General features: G+C 41.8%; 1 protein-coding gene across 2 annotated transcripts in view; it reads right to left on the bottom strand.

Annotated features, from left to right (window-relative positions):
- Positions 1-17,447, bottom strand: part of SLC35F3 (solute carrier family 35 member F3) — a 164,261-nt gene that overhangs the window by 34,088 nt on the left and 112,726 nt on the right. For both annotated transcript variants that reach the window (XM_054629624.2, XM_077175593.1), the window contains one exon: positions 11,624-11,948. In XM_054629624.2, the coding sequence (XP_054485599.1) occupies positions 11,624-11,948 (325 nt within the window). The remainder of the gene's footprint in view (positions 1-11,623; positions 11,949-17,447) is intronic.

Here is a 17,447-nt window from a genome sequence, read left to right on the forward strand (position 1 = left end):
TTGTAACAGCTGAGCTTTTTTTGAAGACAAACGCATTTGTAGCCTTTGGTAGCTGAGTTGCTTGAGGAAGGATAATTTGTTGTTGCACACTCAGATCACGACATGAGATTGATAACAAGATTTTGTCATCTCTCAGATATCCCTAATGAGATGTTTCTACATGTCCCCAAAACCTGTGGTTATTTACTGTTCTGAGCTAGAAAAAAGCTTTTTGAGACTCCAGATACCAGCAGCATAATAGTGGAAAGTGTCTGAGGCCACACTGACAAAGAGAACAGTTTGTTTTTAGCACAATTGCTATGGAGGAAACACACTTGTCTCCAGTTTCTCGAAACCACTTGTGTCTGGTTTCTTGCAGCAAACACATCCGGGAAGCCAGCTGTTTTTTGTTTTGTTTTGTTTTAATCCTTAAAACAAAGCAAAGCTCAAGAAATATAAAGCAGCAAACAAGTTAGTTTGCAACTTGCCAGCCAAAAGTAAAGTTCACAATTAACTATACATATAACTGGCAAAATTTTCAAGAGCAATTTCTTAATTATGACTCCTGTTCACCTGAAAATAAAGCCAATTCACTGCTTACTTTTGAAAAGACTGCAAGAAGATATCTTTAGCAGTTTGGCACATTTTAGTTGCACATTCATTCTTGTTGAGAAACAAATCCATTAACACATGAAATAACTCTTGGTGGTATGATTATATCTTCCCCTAGGTGGTTCTGAGTGACTTATTTGGACCTCTGTAACTTGGATGGCTGATGAGCCAAACCAAGCCAAACCTGGTATATCCCATGCTAAGAGCCAGCAGCCAGCCACAGCACCCTATACATGAGCAATGCTATGAGAAGCAGACTGAAATCCCACAGGATTTATTGAGCCCTCTTAGCTCACAGAGCAGCTGTAAGTACTGTCACTCATGTAATCATAGAGCAGCTGTAAGTACTATCACTCATGTAAATGTTACATTTCAGCAGAGCTCATGCACTCTGCTTCCACAACACACAACATTTGGCCCACCATCTCTGATTCCCAAGCATGCACTAACCACTCTTTGAGGTTCTTGTTGCTTTTCAGACTGCTGACAGCCCACTAGCACACTGAGAGAAACCACCTTCCTTGTTTCAATTACCCCCCTTATTCTGCTTGATGTCACTGAGCTCTTTCCTCACCTTCCTCAATCCATGGTTTAGCTGATCTTTATCATATTCCCATACAGTTATCTGTCTTGCATGATCAAGAGTACAACTCTGCTAAAAAAATACACGTGGAACTTGGTAAAGCAGAAAATTATGGCAGGATCTATCTGGAACTACAGAAGAGCATGATTTTGTAAATTCTCTGGAAAACCTGTGAAATCAATAGAGCTCTTTGTTAAATGCTGTAAGACTTTCAGATGGTTGGCCTTAATTGTTAAAAATTTCATGAGCAAGGGCAGGACTGCATACATATTAAGAGAAAGCAGCTGATCATGTGTCTGTATGTCACTATGTCCTCTTCTGGCACACTATTTTTAAACACTAAGTTTTTCTATTTCACTTCTCCAGAATCAAAAGACACTTAAAAAAAAGTAATGTGGAGATGAATTTCAGGGTGAATTTCAGGCTGGTCAAAACCTGAGTTCCCCTCTGCAAGTCAAAATACATCTAAATATCATTAACTTGATATTTTTAATATTCACTCAGCCAGGCACTTTCTGATAGAAATTAGGAAGAAATTAGTTACTGTGAGGGTGGTGAGGCACTAGAACAGGGTGTCCAGAGAAGCTGTGATGCCACTTCCCTGGAAGTGTTTAAGGTCAGGCTGGATGGGGATTTGAGCAATCTGGTCTAGTAGGAGGTGTCCCTGCCCATGGTGGGGGAGTTGGAACTAGATGATCTTTAAGATCTCTGCCATTCTGTGACAAAATTAGCATTCTGTTATGGGACTCAGTGGAATTGTTCTAGATAGGGTCAAGTGCTGCCTGCACCCATCACATTTAATATAGAGAACTTCATTAAAACTGAAAATGCTAGATGAAAATTTGATTATTAAAAATAAGCTAAGTTCTCTTTTAGTGGATTAATACAATTTCTTTTTAAATTTCAAGGTTAATAAAAAATAAATCAAATGCTCCTTGTTTGAATCAACATCTCTTTGCCTGAGGACAGTAAAACATTTAAGAAGCCTCTGGCAAAAAGGGGCAAGCAGAAGCAGAACGGGTACATTCACAGCAATATGTTCTGGTATGTGTAACTTTGGGATATCCTAGGGACAGCACAATAAAAGATGCAATGAAGCACACCTAAATTTAATAACATTTATGCCTCTTTCAGTGTCTACAGACCACTAACCACTGACAAAATTAAAAGGTGGATCTGATGTGGCTCTGCACATCTAGGCAGGTTGGCCTAGAGCTGCCTCCCCAGGTCCCTAGCAGCTAGAATTACACCATGATTCTATGACCTGATGTTCAGGGATCACAGTGAGATGGTCTAACAAGACCACCACTTGTTAGATGGAAAAAATATCATTACAGACAATGTTACAGAGCTGTGGCTTCATTTTTATTCCAGTCACTCTTCAGAGGTACTGAAAGTAGAGGTGAGATTCCTGCTATTTTCTAGTGTCCTATTGAATAGGAGGTTTTCATATTGGAAGACTTATCTTTCTGTACATAGAGTCCTCCTCTAGCAAATGGACTTGGATTCATACCATCCAAGGTGCCTCATCTTAGCAATGTACTACATGAAGGTTACTAATACTCTGTCCCTGAAGGGGCACTCAGGTGCTTGAAGGGACTTGAGATCCCTGAGGCTTAACAGCTGAGGATGCTGAAAGAGATGGGGGATGCCATCCTCCACACAAGACTTCCAGAGGCCCACTCCCCCAGTGGGAATCTGAATGTTTCACTCAGGCAGTGGAAGTTTTTGAAGATATGAAGCGAACATTGCAGCAGTCTCTAACTGCTTGTGAAATGAAAAGCTTCAGTAAATGAGTAAACAGCTCCCAGCTCCAAAGAGAAGGGACACAATTTATAAAATAACAAACCAAAAGCAACCAACACCAGCTCTAGGTGAGGAAGAGCTCAGTCAGCTCATATCTCAGTCAGAGATATGAAGAACAGAGAAGAGATGAGGCTGCCACAGGAGACTTCGTGTAGGCTTGCTTAGCCTAGAGACCCAAATGATACGGCAGTGACCATGAAGCCATAAAGTGAATGAGGCTCTTTTCTTTAAACTCACTGAGTTGTAGCCCTGACCCCAAGGACTGGCAAACAAACCAACAGGAGGGTTTTTTCCTTTTCTACAGCCAGGATGAAGAGAAGCAGTCTTCACTGTCATCCAAGGCAGGTGAACAAGGTAACAAAACCATATGTTGTTTGCCTTCCCCATTTCTGAACCAGATTCTCTGGAAAAAAGTTACTATTTGGAAAGCTATTTTAGCACTGGAAAACCAAAAATGGTTGTGTATGAGTGTGTGAACACCATATATGAACCTGTCTGCCCATCAGCTCATACCTTAACATTATTTCCCTCCAAAAGCCCTTATGATGTTCACAGACAACATTGTGTAGCTGCAGGGTTTTTCAGTTTATGATGCCCTGTTCATATATCTCTGTTGCTGTCAGCCTCCACCTTTGGCTATTTGTTCTTTTTTACCATTTATAGCTTTGTCTAGCAAGAAAGGGTGGCCAGCTTCTGGAGACCTGGACTGAACAGGATCCTCAGTCAGGTACGTGTGCATTTCTATGAGGCTGCCTTTTCATACAAACACAAACAATCCTGGGAAATCTGGACACAGTCCATAACCACTAGGCAGCTGGACAAATAGGTTTTTTCCACTTCTGTAGTACTGTCAGCCTCCAACACTTCTCACTGTACCATCCGTCTTTATTGAGAGCTGTTAATTATAGCTACAAAGTGTTGCCATACATGCACTTTCCTTTTTTAAAGCAGCTTTAAAGGTAGATGCCTTCAAGGTATTTTGACACAAATCTGGGCTGGAAAAAATAAAAGCAGAATTCCTTATCATTCTTTTTTGGTTTTTGTAGTTATTTTTGTTGCTGCTGTAAACATTGTGGAGAATCTATCTAGGACAGTCCCTATTTAATGAGTTTGTGCACTGGGGGTCAGGATACTTGGTCTGGTAACTAAGGTAAACAACATTCTGCAAAAAGGCCACCTGTGAAACCTTCTCCCATGTATGATGATTGGAAAAACAGCAAATCCATGCTCACCTCAGTTTTCTGCTCCTTCCTCTATGCAGTAAACATGGTATCATGCTCTTGTCCCAGTCCTTTTTTTTTTGCTTTGTCAGCCATAAAATACACCTACTTTTCTGTCTGTGTGTGCAGGTCATACCTGGAGGCAGGAAAGGGAGGAGGTGACCTGAGGTCCCTTCAGCCTGTCTTGCTTTTGTGCCAAGGTCTCAGTGAGTGCAGAGGTCAGATCATCTTGGGTGGGACCAGCAGAGGCAGATTTGCTCTTGAGGTCTCCTGAGAAAAGCCCTAGTGGTGTGGGAGCTTAGCAGCTTGCTTAACTAACCAGAGGCAGTGATAATGAAATGCAGTTTAACTACTGACCAGAGAGAGCATTTGGTGCTGCAAGACACAACATTTTTTTCCAAGCAAAAGCCATTACACAAATATATTTCTTCATAGCACATGCCCTGTCTGCAGGTAACAAGAACAATTATTTCTCCTTCTAGTCCTTGCCTCAAGCACTGTTACCTCATAGGAGGCAGATAATATAATTATTTTGAAGCATCTGTTCAAGCCACAGCAGAGGAGACAAAAGTAATGGAACAACAAGACAAAATTACAGGACATTAGTTAATTCAATCATCCTTGGAATGATTTTGCAAACCAGGCTCAAGATTAAAGAATGTGGGTCTGTCCTAATCAGGCAGTAGCCAATTTTTATTCTCACTTAGCACTTCACTGAAGTCCAAAAGCCCAGAAGAGGTGATTCTGAAGAGATGAAGGCTCTTCAGATTAAGGGAAAGCTTTTCACAGGACACAAATGTTTAGCTCTTTTCAGAACATCACGGTCTGAAAAACAAATGAACTTCAAGTAGAATCTGTGAGGTTAAATTAGAAAAGACTGGTGTCCTAAGGAAGGAGTCATGATCATTTTCTCACAAAAGCTAAAACATGAGTTCTCAGAGACAGTGTTAGCTACCTGAATAGAAGGAATTACCAAATTAGTCAAACAGAATTTTAAAAGAAATCTCTCAAAAGGTATTTCCAGGAGGTTTAGAAAGGAAAGTAAGCATATAAATGCCACCTTATGTTCCTGGGCTCACCATGCAGGCTTACCATAGCGAAACTACCTCCAGAGAAGATAGGATTGGGCCATTATTTTTGTGGCTTTCTGCCAGCCACTCACATCAAGAGTCTGATGCATGTACCAAGCTCCACACCATGCATTTGAGGGAGAGAAAAACTATCACCTTCACCATGGTCCAGGAGCAGATTTTAAGCTTTTCAATGGAAGACATTGAGAGGAGTAGTATCTCAATTCTAGTTAGGTACCTAAATCTGCGATGGTGGAGGGCTCCCACTAGCTGCCAGTTTGACCACAGCCTTTTCTCTTTCTCCTCACCCTTTCCTGCTGTTTACCTTACACACCTCACATTTGTGTTTCTGCTGTAGGTTTTGCTCTCCCTCTGAGTTCTGTAGGAAAAACCAGATATTCAGCTCCAAGCTGGCAGTGCTGGAATATGCAGAGTGACACTGAGAAGCCAGCTGTGTCACATTTCCTCCCTAATCCAACCCTTGGTACTGTCTTCAGAAGACACTGATGTGAATGGGAGGCTCCTCTAGAAAAACTCTGGAGCTGTTATTTTCTCAGGAACAGGCAGCCTGTAGAGCATATTTTTGAGAGCTGGCTGAGAAAATTTTTCAGGGAGCATAGAGACCAAGAGACCATGACATTAATTTCAATCACCTAAGAGCACAAGTCTGCCCAAAGCAGCTGAAACCACGACTCATGCAATCACCTGGCCATAGTACAGCACAGCTGTATTATGTCAAGGCAGCAGCAAGAAGCCACCTCCAGAATCCCTGTGGGGTGAGAGCACACCAATCCCACCTCCCATGGGGACACACTTTCCTCTTCAAAAGGCAAGAAAAGCAGCTTCTGTAGGTTTCATCAGGAAGTGGTAGCTACTTGACTTGAGAAACAGAAGTTAACAACAGCATCACCCTGAGCTCTGTGGCTTGGGCTTCAGCTGAGCTAAGCCCAAATGGATGCTCCACGATGGACAGATTGTGGACAGCTAGATGCCAGATGGACAGCAGGTTGGACACTGGACACACATCCACCAGCATCACCACTACCACAAACGCCATGCTGCTCCAGCAGAAGGCTTCACTACTACTGCTGCTTGCTCTTTGTAGAATTTGGCCTTTTCTTCAGCCAGGACCTCTGGCAGAAAAGTGCATATTCACTGGAAACAGTCTGAGAAGTGATACAGTGATCCATCAATAACACAACACCTCCAGCACCTCTCAGATATCTGTAGCAGAGATAAAGATGACTACAAGTATCATAAACCTCTTGTACAATATCCACATCTTCTTTTAATTAATTGTTTTGATACCAAGCACAAAGGTGACCGATGACTGTAGACATCAAGCTGAGCTCTTGCTGTAGACATCAAACTGATTTAATCTGAAGTTACTCCTAACTGGTCTCTGTCAAACTCGGGTAAGAATCAGATGCTTTATCTTTTAATTTCAATGGTTTATTTTGTTACTTCATTGGTTTTTTATTATTATTTTTATTTTCCCCAAGAAGCTAATGTGAACTTGAAATGTGAAGTAATTTTATTTTCAGGAGCACAAAGTAAATAGGTATTATTTTAAGGATAATGTTCTGAATTAGACAAATAGCGTTTATAAACTGAAGTTTTTTGAAAGAAAACATGCTTCATTGGATGACATTTGCTAAAAACACTTGCATTTGTCATGTCTTGATGCCTCCACAGCTTATTTATGACTCTCTTAATGCTGTCTGCTCTGGTGGCGAAGCTCCCATCTAAGTAGTAATATAAATCAGCAGGATGCCAAAAGTTAACCACACTGCAACATTTTAATGTTGCTGGGTAAGAGAGACTCACGAACACAAACCACTGAAAAATCGATAGTAAAACAGCATCCAGTCATGCCAAATGGCTCTGACCTTCTTTCCCCTTTGAGCTTCCTCATGGCCAGGGGTTTGGTTAGCAGTGGGGTTCTGTGCCTGCTGCAGAAAAGGAGGGCAGTACCCATGGTGCAGTGAATTGCACTTCATATGAGTCAGGATCACACTAATGGACTCAGCTCCTTGTACTGCTGGGGGTGATGGCTGGAGTCTCATCTTTTCCATCACAGCAGAAATACCTGTGAAACACATCTAGAAACTGGCCCACATTCTTCTGAACCTCAAGTGAAGCTATGGCACTGAAACTTTGTGGCCCCTGCAGAACCAAATCTCAATTCTGAGCCCGTGGGCATATAGACCAAAAGTGACTTTTGTGAACTCAATATGTTGGTATATAAGAGTAAGTGAGATCTACTACGCTCGTCTTCTACCGTTGTTGCACCAGCATTTTGATTCATTTTCAAAGACACAACAATACTTCAGTGTTACCTGTAACCTTTTCTGTATTTTCAAAAAAAAAAAATCTTCAAATTCTGAAGGATTAGTGGCAGATAATTTGGGGGCAATATAGAGACAAAACTCTGAATCAGTGAAAAAGAACATTCTAAACCATGTTCAAATATGGTTGCAGATCAGTGCAGGGGCTGCACTGTGATGGTTCTTTCATTCACCCAACACATCAGGTGCATTCAAGGTTTCAGAAGAGTTTTAGTTCAAGCTTCTGGTGTTTTCTTTAGTCCTAAATCTTTATGAAATAAAAAAAAATCAAGATCTAAATTATAAATAAATAAATAATCCAGTAAATCATTCTTGCAAATTCCTTTCTTTCCCTCTCAAAAAAGTCATTAGATGGGACTATACCATCCAAATAAACAAGGTTAATGAGGTATTTTTCTAAAATGTGAACAAACCCCTCTATTATTGCTCCCAGCTGGAACACAGAGGGCAAATCTTTATAAAAGGCATATTTTCTGCCTAGAGATACACAAAGCTAAGCAATATCTTGCAGAGATTTTAATTTAATCTTTCATGTAGCCAGGGAGTTTTAAGCCCTAGTGCTTTTAATTTATGTTACGTCATAAATTAATAATGTAGGTATGATGGAGGATAGCTCATCAGATTAAATGTGTCATTTTATAAAGGAGTTTGGAAGCAAGAAGTATGAAGTACTCTTAAATGATGCATTAGGTGCACAAATCATTGCATGTGTTATTTCTGGACTGGACAATGGTTGAAATGAATAATCATTTAGTTACAGTAATTTTATTTTAAGCTACTGAGCACTTGCACAAGAAGTAGGAGAGTGATGCTGGCATGCTCTTCTGTGCCCTTCCAGAGCTCTCTGTATCACTTCCATGCATGCAGTTCTGCGCCATGACGTCCTTGGTGGCAGCCATGGGAGAAGTTCTCCCAGAGCAGTCTACACCTGGGCACAACCCTGGCAGCATTTGATGGAGCTGATTAGGGAGTGTAGAGCAGCTGGAAGTGAATGCATGAGTTCTGGTTTGCTGGGAAGAGTGACTCTCTCCCCACAGTATGGACACACTGATAGTCTACTTCAGCTAAAACCACAAGTTCCTTATCATGCAATATGTTTCAATCATAAGTCCTTAATACTTCACATTGTGGCTTAATACTCAAAATCTGATACAGAAACTGAATAAACCTGCTCTAACATTCAATTCTCACTACAAAATTTTGGTGGCAAATTCACTACTATTATACATGCTATAAAAAAGGAAAAAAAATCTGGTTTTCTGTCATAAACCAGCTAAAAACTGGTTTCTGTCCATGACAGGTATGTTCTTCTTGTGAGACTACAAAACATAAAAATTCATGTATTTACAGCATAGCATACATACTGGTATAATTCAACATGAATTAAAAAACTGTAATAAACCATATAATCTGTGCAGAAGGGACTATACATCTATTCACTGTTACTACATTTTACGATCCCCCTTTTGTGTATTTTTCCTGGTGGTTGCTGTTTTTACATGCCCTCTGACTGTGCAGGGAGGTACCCAAAGCACACATGCTGCCTCTGGTGCCCTCAGGAAGGGGCAGTGTGAAAGCAGTGCCTGTGCCAGGGGGAGGGGAGGCTGAGCAGCCCAGTCCTACTGAGGTGGATGGGCAGGTGTCCTGGGGGAGGTTTGCTGCCAAAAAGCATTAGGCACCTGTGGATTTTAGCAGCCTGTGTAGGCAAGATCTGAGAACCCCTTCCTTTTCTACTTCACTGCTAAGGTGACTTAGATATCATATTTCCACCTTTTCCCACTATTGCCTTTTAATTTATCTTGTTCCAAATTCTTGCCAGAGAGCTCAGATAAGATGTAAAATATAGATGAAAGTAAAGGATAAAAGAAGTAGAAAGTGATTATGCCAATTTCTTTACAGTTCTAGGTCAGAATTGTCTTCTTTTAACTACCCAGAAATCTGTGAAATATCTCCCTAATGTGTCCAAACATGCCTGGACTGCAAGCTTTCCTGAGGATGGTGATGCCTCATATGGAGCTGCAAAGTCCCTGTGCATCTCTTTATATATCTGCACACATATATAACATGGAAAAAAAGGAATAATTAGGAGGGGAGGCTGGACTGTAATGCTCGGGTTTACTGACGTACACACATGTGACACCTCAGCTGTAATGGAGCAACAGTAAATAATGGTGAACAGTAAATAATGGTGTAATGGTGAACAGTAAATAATTTCACAGTAACTCTTGGGGCAGCAGCACCAAAAGGCCTCAGTGGAGATAGGGGACATGCTGAGGCAGACACTGTGAACACATGGCAAGGAGGAGTCCTCCCCCCTCCCTGAAGGACTGGCTCCTCCAAAACAATAGGGAGGACAAGGAAATCAGAGGGCTGCAGTGACTTGCTCCAAACCACAGAACAAATCTGCAGCAAAGCTGTGGGAGCCACAGCTGCATCTCGAAAGGAACACATCTTTTCTGACACCCAGAAAAACCTCACTTATTTAACCCTGTTCAGTCTGCTTGTCAGACACACAAACACACACACTTTATGAAGCCTGGGCAAGCCTACTGCTAATGATGTCCCCCTGCATCCTAAACAGGCTGCAGGGCTGGCACCTGCTCTTCAACTCAGCCATCATTTAATTAATAAAAGACATGAAACTACCAACTGTATCAATTTACTGCAGCAATGAGTACAGTGCTCTGAGTTTTTAACCCCAGGGATTTGGCAAACCACAACAGCTCACCCCAGAATTCAGTGGTATTTAAAACGTTATCTGAGAGCAGCTGGGAAGAAAAATACTTAAAACCAATGAAATGAAAAGGTACTTGCTTTTAGGCTAGGATTTGTTGCTGGTTTTAGATTGAGCTGCAGCTTTCTGTAACCTCCATATTCCTCTTATCTCTGTATTTGCTGTGAACAAATACAACCTGAAGACTGAAGCTCAGGAAACATGACACTTATGAAAATGCCTTTAGAACTTCTGGATCCTGCTCTAGAACCTGCAGTGAATGGTCATATCCATTATTTGCAGCCCCCACATTATTTAAAAGATGAAGACACTGTAATGATGGCTAAGCAGTAAAATATCTCAACCCTAGTCATTGGAGGTAGAGCATTTCCTGAGTAACCTGGTTTCTTAGATTTTTCTTGTAGTAAGTTTCCACCTTGCTGCTGCGCAGCTGGGAGCTGAGAAATGTGTACTTCTTACTGTTTACTTTTCTGAGCTACTTCATTAAAAGTCTATGAGCCCCACTGTGTAACAGAAGGGGAAAAGGTTGTTCACATCCTTCCACATATCAGGGAAGCTCTCTGACATGGGACATCTTGATGGCTGAGTCATCCCATCTGTCCCAGCCACCTCTCAGGCCAAAATGAGCAGAGCAGAGCAGAGCTGAGGGAGTGCTCAGGGAGAGGCAGTCCTTCAAGCAGCCCGAGCATCCTCAGCCTCTCCTGGAGGCACTCAGGGCACTCAGGGCTCAGGCTCTGCGGGTTTGGCTCGCTATGAAGACAAGGTGTGCTGAAGACAAAGTGCTGCCTTTGGTTATGACTGCGCTTCCTCCCGGAAATAAACAGAACAGCTCAAGTTTAACTGGGATCAGAGCTTGGCCTTTGATGTCAAGGGCGTAGTGCCAGGAAAATACTGCAGGACTTTTTACTCAGCTATTCAAGGCTCTGCTCTAGTCCTCAGCTTGGAAAAGAAAAGCTTACTTAGCTTACTCAGAGACTGACACAGAAGTCAGCCATGGGTAGGGGAGAGAGATATCAAGAAAAAAAAAATATGTTTGCAGAAATGTCTTGATAAGTAATTGCAGAAAATGCAGACTTTCATTACAGGACTTGCATATGTTGGAAATTATATTAGGAATAATAACAGTGCCTAACACTGGACACACAATGAACTCAGACCATCCTTTAACAAACCTTGAGAGGAAAGCAAACACAAGTTTGATTTGAACAAAATGTCTGTGAAACGCAGAGCAGCATGCAAGAGCCACGGGATTAAAACAAAAGCTCCCATACCTGTATCTTTGCTTTGGAGACTGCTTTTCAGCTGACTTAAAAACATGTCCAAGATAATACAAAGGAAAGAATAAAAAGTTCCAGTTTGTTGCAAACCACGTTAGAGTGAAGGGTGCATCGAATTTCTTAAAGGTCAGTTTTGCTAGCTGGGTTGAGCCCGACCAAGAGGAGCAGACACCCAGGACCACGGCCACACCCCAGAAAATCTTCTTGAGTTGCGTCACGGAACATTTCCAGCAGCAGCGGCTCACCCTTCCACTGCCTTCCGCCCCAGCTTGCATCTGTGCTTCGGCTGGGGCTGGGGACTCCCGGGAGCGCTCATCCCCTGAGGAGAAGAAAACACATGCCTTACTAAGGAAATCCATCCTGCATTTTAGTTTTCAAATCTCAGGCCCCTCTGAAGCCAGGTGCAAAGGAATCCACCGGATCTTGCCACAAAATGCCCTTTGTTTTTAGATCATTGCAAAGCCTCTGGTTGAACTGAGGCATAATTAGAAGGCAAATAACAATTATCGCCTCTAGATTTAGAAGCCTTGGGTAAAATGGAAGTGAAAATTACATGTTGCTTTGATGTACATAGAAAGGCTTAACACACCACTTAAACTCGTGCTGTTAGGATGTGTAAATGAATGAAAAATGTGGTATTGAGTTTGATAAAGCAGCAAAGGGAATTATAACAACACTTGAAATTGTTATTGTCTTGGAAAATGCAGAAATGGCCAGTTTATGGAATATGGTGTTTCTTAGAAGAGAAGGAGGGCAACATATTTAATCTTGAAGTTAAGCAAAATCATTGCAACATAAATAGCATGATTAATACTGAATTGGATCACCAGGCACTTCAGTGATCCCTGGAAAAACAGGTCTCCTGTGGCTGTAGCCAAATAGCAAAAACTAGATCAAACCACATGCTGTCCTGAAGTCCATCTCTGACCAGGCAAGCCTAACTTTTTTTGAGTCGTGCACAAAGACTGGACTGGAGCTTTGTCCCATTATAACTAAGCCTAGCAAGCTGCTGGAAATTTTTCACCTAAAAACCTTACCCCTTCAACCCTCAAACATGAATTGTTATAGCCCTGCCATCCAACAGCTGTCAGTCGATAATGTATCCAGCTTGTGAGGGAATAAGGAAGGGTTAGCTGGTTGAGTTCCAGAGAGATCAAAACATGCTGGCAGACCTCAGCAGCAGGCCATTGCCTTCAGGGCTTTCTACCTGCCTTTCTTGAATTTACCCCATTCAACATCTGCTGGAGTTGTCAGTCACCCACACACAACACTCAGCAGTGGTTTCTCTAAGAGGCTGACTGCAGTTTAGTTGATCCATTTACCTAAAGCAGGAAGTAACAGTAGTTCATATTGAAATTCTGGAATTTACAACTTCAAAACTGTCCAGAATTTACTGTGAGCATTGAAAGGTGAAAACGTAAGTAAAGCCAGGAAAATGAAAGACTGTATCATTTCTAAACATTTATAAATATTCAAGGCAGACTAAGAGAGGTCCACATTAAAAAAAAATAATTAAAAATCCTTCCTTATCCTGGTGTGAATTCATATGTGGAATGGAAAATCTCTTATTTCAAGCTAACCTAAATTTGTATTTATATGACCTAATACATTATGAAAGAAAATGTTTCTTTCTATGGAAACAACTATTTAGTTATTTCCCTACAGATAAGAAATGCATGATCAGAGCTAAAAGTATCATTAGGTTGCCTGGTAAAGCTGTGTTTTATAATAAGAAGGACTGTGGCCTCTGTTTGATGGCCTGATATCTAACAAGAATGTACAGCAGCAAAGATATAAACTTCTAGGCTTTTTGTGTGGCTTCCAGAGATCTGATCTCTCCAGTTATTTCACTTTTCAATAGAAGATTGTGTGGGCAGCCTCCCACATAACAAGAAATGCACCAGCAAGCCAGTGAATTGCCCAAAGTTAATATGACCTTGTATTAAACACATAATGGAAAGGTTACAAGCCACCTGCCAAAAGTTTGAATTGAAAAACAGACTGCCTGTGAATGCTCAGCTCATTCAAAATAATTCTAAAACATTTTCTTAGTAATACATTGTTTGTAACTAATGCTTCTTGCCTCACTTGCTGCACAGACCAGTGTCAGGGTTCAGTTTATATCAAACAAGGGTACACTCATTTCTTTTAACTTCACCATGTAATGGGCATTTGCCAACACCTCTTTGCTGTCCACCACACAGGTCCTAGAATGATCACCAATTTTTTCCTTTCCACTCAAGATTTTCTTCTGGGCATTGTCACTGCAACACCAAACACTTCAGACACCCTAACAAACTCTAGCATCCTTCTTCCCTTTGATCACTGGGTTTCTGCACACAGAAAAAACAAATTCAGGAAGCCAGCATGCCAAATGAGAGCTTAAGAGGAGTTTGTGCCTTTGTGTCAACTCAGCTTCACCCAGAGGTTATGTTTTTTTACAGAGAGGTAGGCAAAAATGGTCCTCCTTCTTGAGACAGCCAGTAGGGCATCTGCAGTTCACATCTTTCTGCAGTTACTCCCTGGGGAAACCAGGATTTAAACCACTCCTGCTGAAGATATTTAACATTAGGGAATGTGCCTAAAGCCACAAGGATATATGAGATTTTAAGATGAGTAGGTGCTCTGAATCACAACACTGGAGCTGTGTTATTTTTTTCTAAAATCAGAATCAAACACAAGTGTCTGATGCGCCAGCCACTCAACATCTGGTAACACAGTGCTGACAGACAGCCCAGTACAGACACTGGGGTGAAGATCTTTCCCCCATGAAGGGCTGAAGCCACCTGCCCAGGTCCCCACTGTGCTGTGCACGTACACAAGAGTCAGCAGTTCATCTGGACAGCTTGCAGGAATATCACTGCCTTCCACTTTGTTCCACAGCAATTGATCCCTAAAGCTGAAGTTACTGATGTTTTCTCTGCTACACAGGCAAAATTACTTGTCCAAGTATCTTTAATTTTGTGTTAAACATACCAACAGAAACATTTGCTTTCAGCAATAGACAATACTGCATGTATAACTTCTAAAATGAACTTGTACTTGAAAGGTCAACTTTCTAGGGATGCTCATTCTTTTGATGCATTTACAGACTGGAGGTACTAAGAACTTATCCCAGGCACGATGGATTTCATGATGATAGGGGTAAAAATCACTGTCTGATGATTAACAGCTGCAAGATGAGATTTGCAATATCTGTCAGTATCTGTAGTATCTGTAAGTGAAACTTTATTGTCTCCTCATGATTGCTTGTGCTGCTGGAGAGTTAGATGCCAATTGGGCACAGACTTTTCCAATGGATGCACCACTGACCTGAAGGATATCTGTGACATAATCTGGCCCCCAAAACCAGATTTTCTTTGGAGAGGGTGGACCCTACAGATGATATACAATCATGTGGCCTCATCCTCTCATTTACTGTGGAGGGCTCTTGCCTGCCAGCTAGCAAACACAAAATCCAGAGCTGTAGTTTGCCTTGTCAAGTCCCTGTGTCTCTCCTGGGGACATTTTCTTCACCCAAACCACAGGTGCACAGATGGGGTGACACTAAATCCACACGTGGCTGAAAAGCTTTTCTCTCTCTCTAACACTGCACAAGAGTCAGCTGGCAGCAGAGTGCACATGAATTTAAAGATGGTAAAATGTTTTAGAATCAATGAGGCAGGACATTGAAGAATTTTAGTTCTGCAGACTTTTAATGGGTTTTTTCCATTGCCTCCTGCAGCAAACTGCTCTGTATGCTACTGTATCCCCCAAAAGAACAAATTAAGATACTGAGGCAGAGGAAAAATGCCTATCTTCGCTTAATTCATTTTGGTTTTTCATGTCCCTCTTGCTTATGCATTTTCCTTTCTCATAAATCTCAAATGGAACCATTCCTCCTCCCTCCCCTTCAGTCCAACCTCTGTTCCATGGCATTCAGAAACAAAGGAAGGAAATAATGTCCAAAGCTTCTGCCAATGCCATCAGCCTCAGAAAACAGATAAACAGATGTCCTTCTGTTTCTTCTATTATGGCTAAGACCCCCCTCAGGTGGCTTTGGATACCTGTAGCAAGGGCCATCTACACCCAAGCTATTTACTCCAAAGACCCAGCCAAAGGCCATGAAGTAAAGGAGGCATGGAAAAGCACTGCATTTAAACCATTAAAAGTAACACCTTTAAATAGGCTGTCCAGGCCTCTTCTAAAGTCTGTACAAGAGTCATAAGACTCCTGTGCACAGGTAGACAGCTACGGTCTTACTGTAGGACCACACTGTGCCTAAATGTGTGTATTAAAAATACAATACTGATAAAAACTAAGGGTGGCATTCATCTTCTTAGTTTGAGACATCTGCCATGCCGACCTGTGTATCTGAGACAGTGATTTACACTTTCTGCATAGTTAGTAGACAGAAAAAAGACATTTCCATAGCACGATTTATCTCCTCCTAAAGTGGATGATTAAAACGAGCCAGATGAATCACTCCCTCTGAGTGCTTATTTCTCTCCACCAGCTCCAAACAGTCTGGGGAGACAAGCTGGAAGTAGGTGTCTCTGGTGTGGGTGTCTGAAGCTGGGTGAGATGAGTCCCACCTCTCCACCACTGCTGTCAGGAACAGAGGGTAAAGCCACCACAGACAGCGCTGGTGGACTCAGAGCTGTGCAGTGCACAGGAACATACTCAGCTGTCATCAATGACCTGCTTTAGCAGCTGTCAGCTAGTCAGCAAATCAGGCAAGGAAGCATTACACAAGTACTGGGTGCCCTTCCCAACCCTTCAGAGTGAGAAAGTGACCCTTACAGACTAAGGTCCTGCCTACTAGGGACCAAAACATGGACCTAATGATAATGCTCAACTCTTCCAGGTTTCCCAGGCCAGGAATGTAAAGTAAGCATATTCTTAAACAGTTCTTTAAATCAGGCTTCTGGAAAAAAGTTCTGATAAAAAAAAACAACCCTCACAGGTCTTGCTGGCAATTATAAATGAGACATGCTGAAGGTATTTCCATTTTGCCAGCCTGTCAAATGTTTTATAACTGCTTGAGCATTGCGCAGAACAAGTTTGTAAAGCTTGCAAAAATATATGCTTATCATAAAGAGGGGAGAAGGAGCTGAGGGAAGTCCTGTGAGACAGTGCCTGATCCTCAGCATGGTTAGAGCTCTAGAAATCTGTGACATGCAGAGGGATCAGGGCCAGATACTCCCAAAGCATATTCTCACAGCCTTGAATGCTGTGCAACTTCTTCACCCAGTATTTACTACATGGAAGGATCAGTGGGAGACAATTAGTGCCAACATCACAAGAGAACACACATGATGGCTCCTGATGGTGGTCTCCTGGATACCCAATATTATTTGCCTCAATAGCAGACTCACAAACTCCTCAAATTTTGTTTTTATCCCCTTCCTGTCTACCACAGTTTCTACCCTGTTCCTACCACACTAACCATGTATTATTTAGGTGTTCAAGATTTTTGAACCAAGTTGTTAAAAACCAGCTGAGGCATCATCCTGTGAAGAAAAGATGAAATACCAAATTCATTAAGTGATTTACATCTCTAATTACCACTGTAGCTGTCTAAACCTGAAATGTTGATATTTGTTCAGATCTGTTTCCCAGGCATTTTCTTCGCAGTCAGTCAGGTGAAAGAATGAGGTCTCAGGGACTGGCAGACCACCCAGTACCTAGTGCACCTTTTCTTGTGCCCTTGTCAGTGATGGCCTCTCCTTTCACAGGTCATCCTGGTGTCTGGTTTTGAGAAACTGTTAATATTTTATTTCTGAAGCCAGTCATCTCCATGTATCAACCTTCCTGCACAGTTGTAATGAGGGCACGC

This window comes from Agelaius phoeniceus, chromosome 3, assembly GCF_051311805.1.
Source record: "Agelaius phoeniceus isolate bAgePho1 chromosome 3, bAgePho1.hap1, whole genome shotgun sequence".
NCBI classification, from domain to species: domain Eukaryota; kingdom Metazoa; phylum Chordata; class Aves; order Passeriformes; family Icteridae; genus Agelaius; species Agelaius phoeniceus.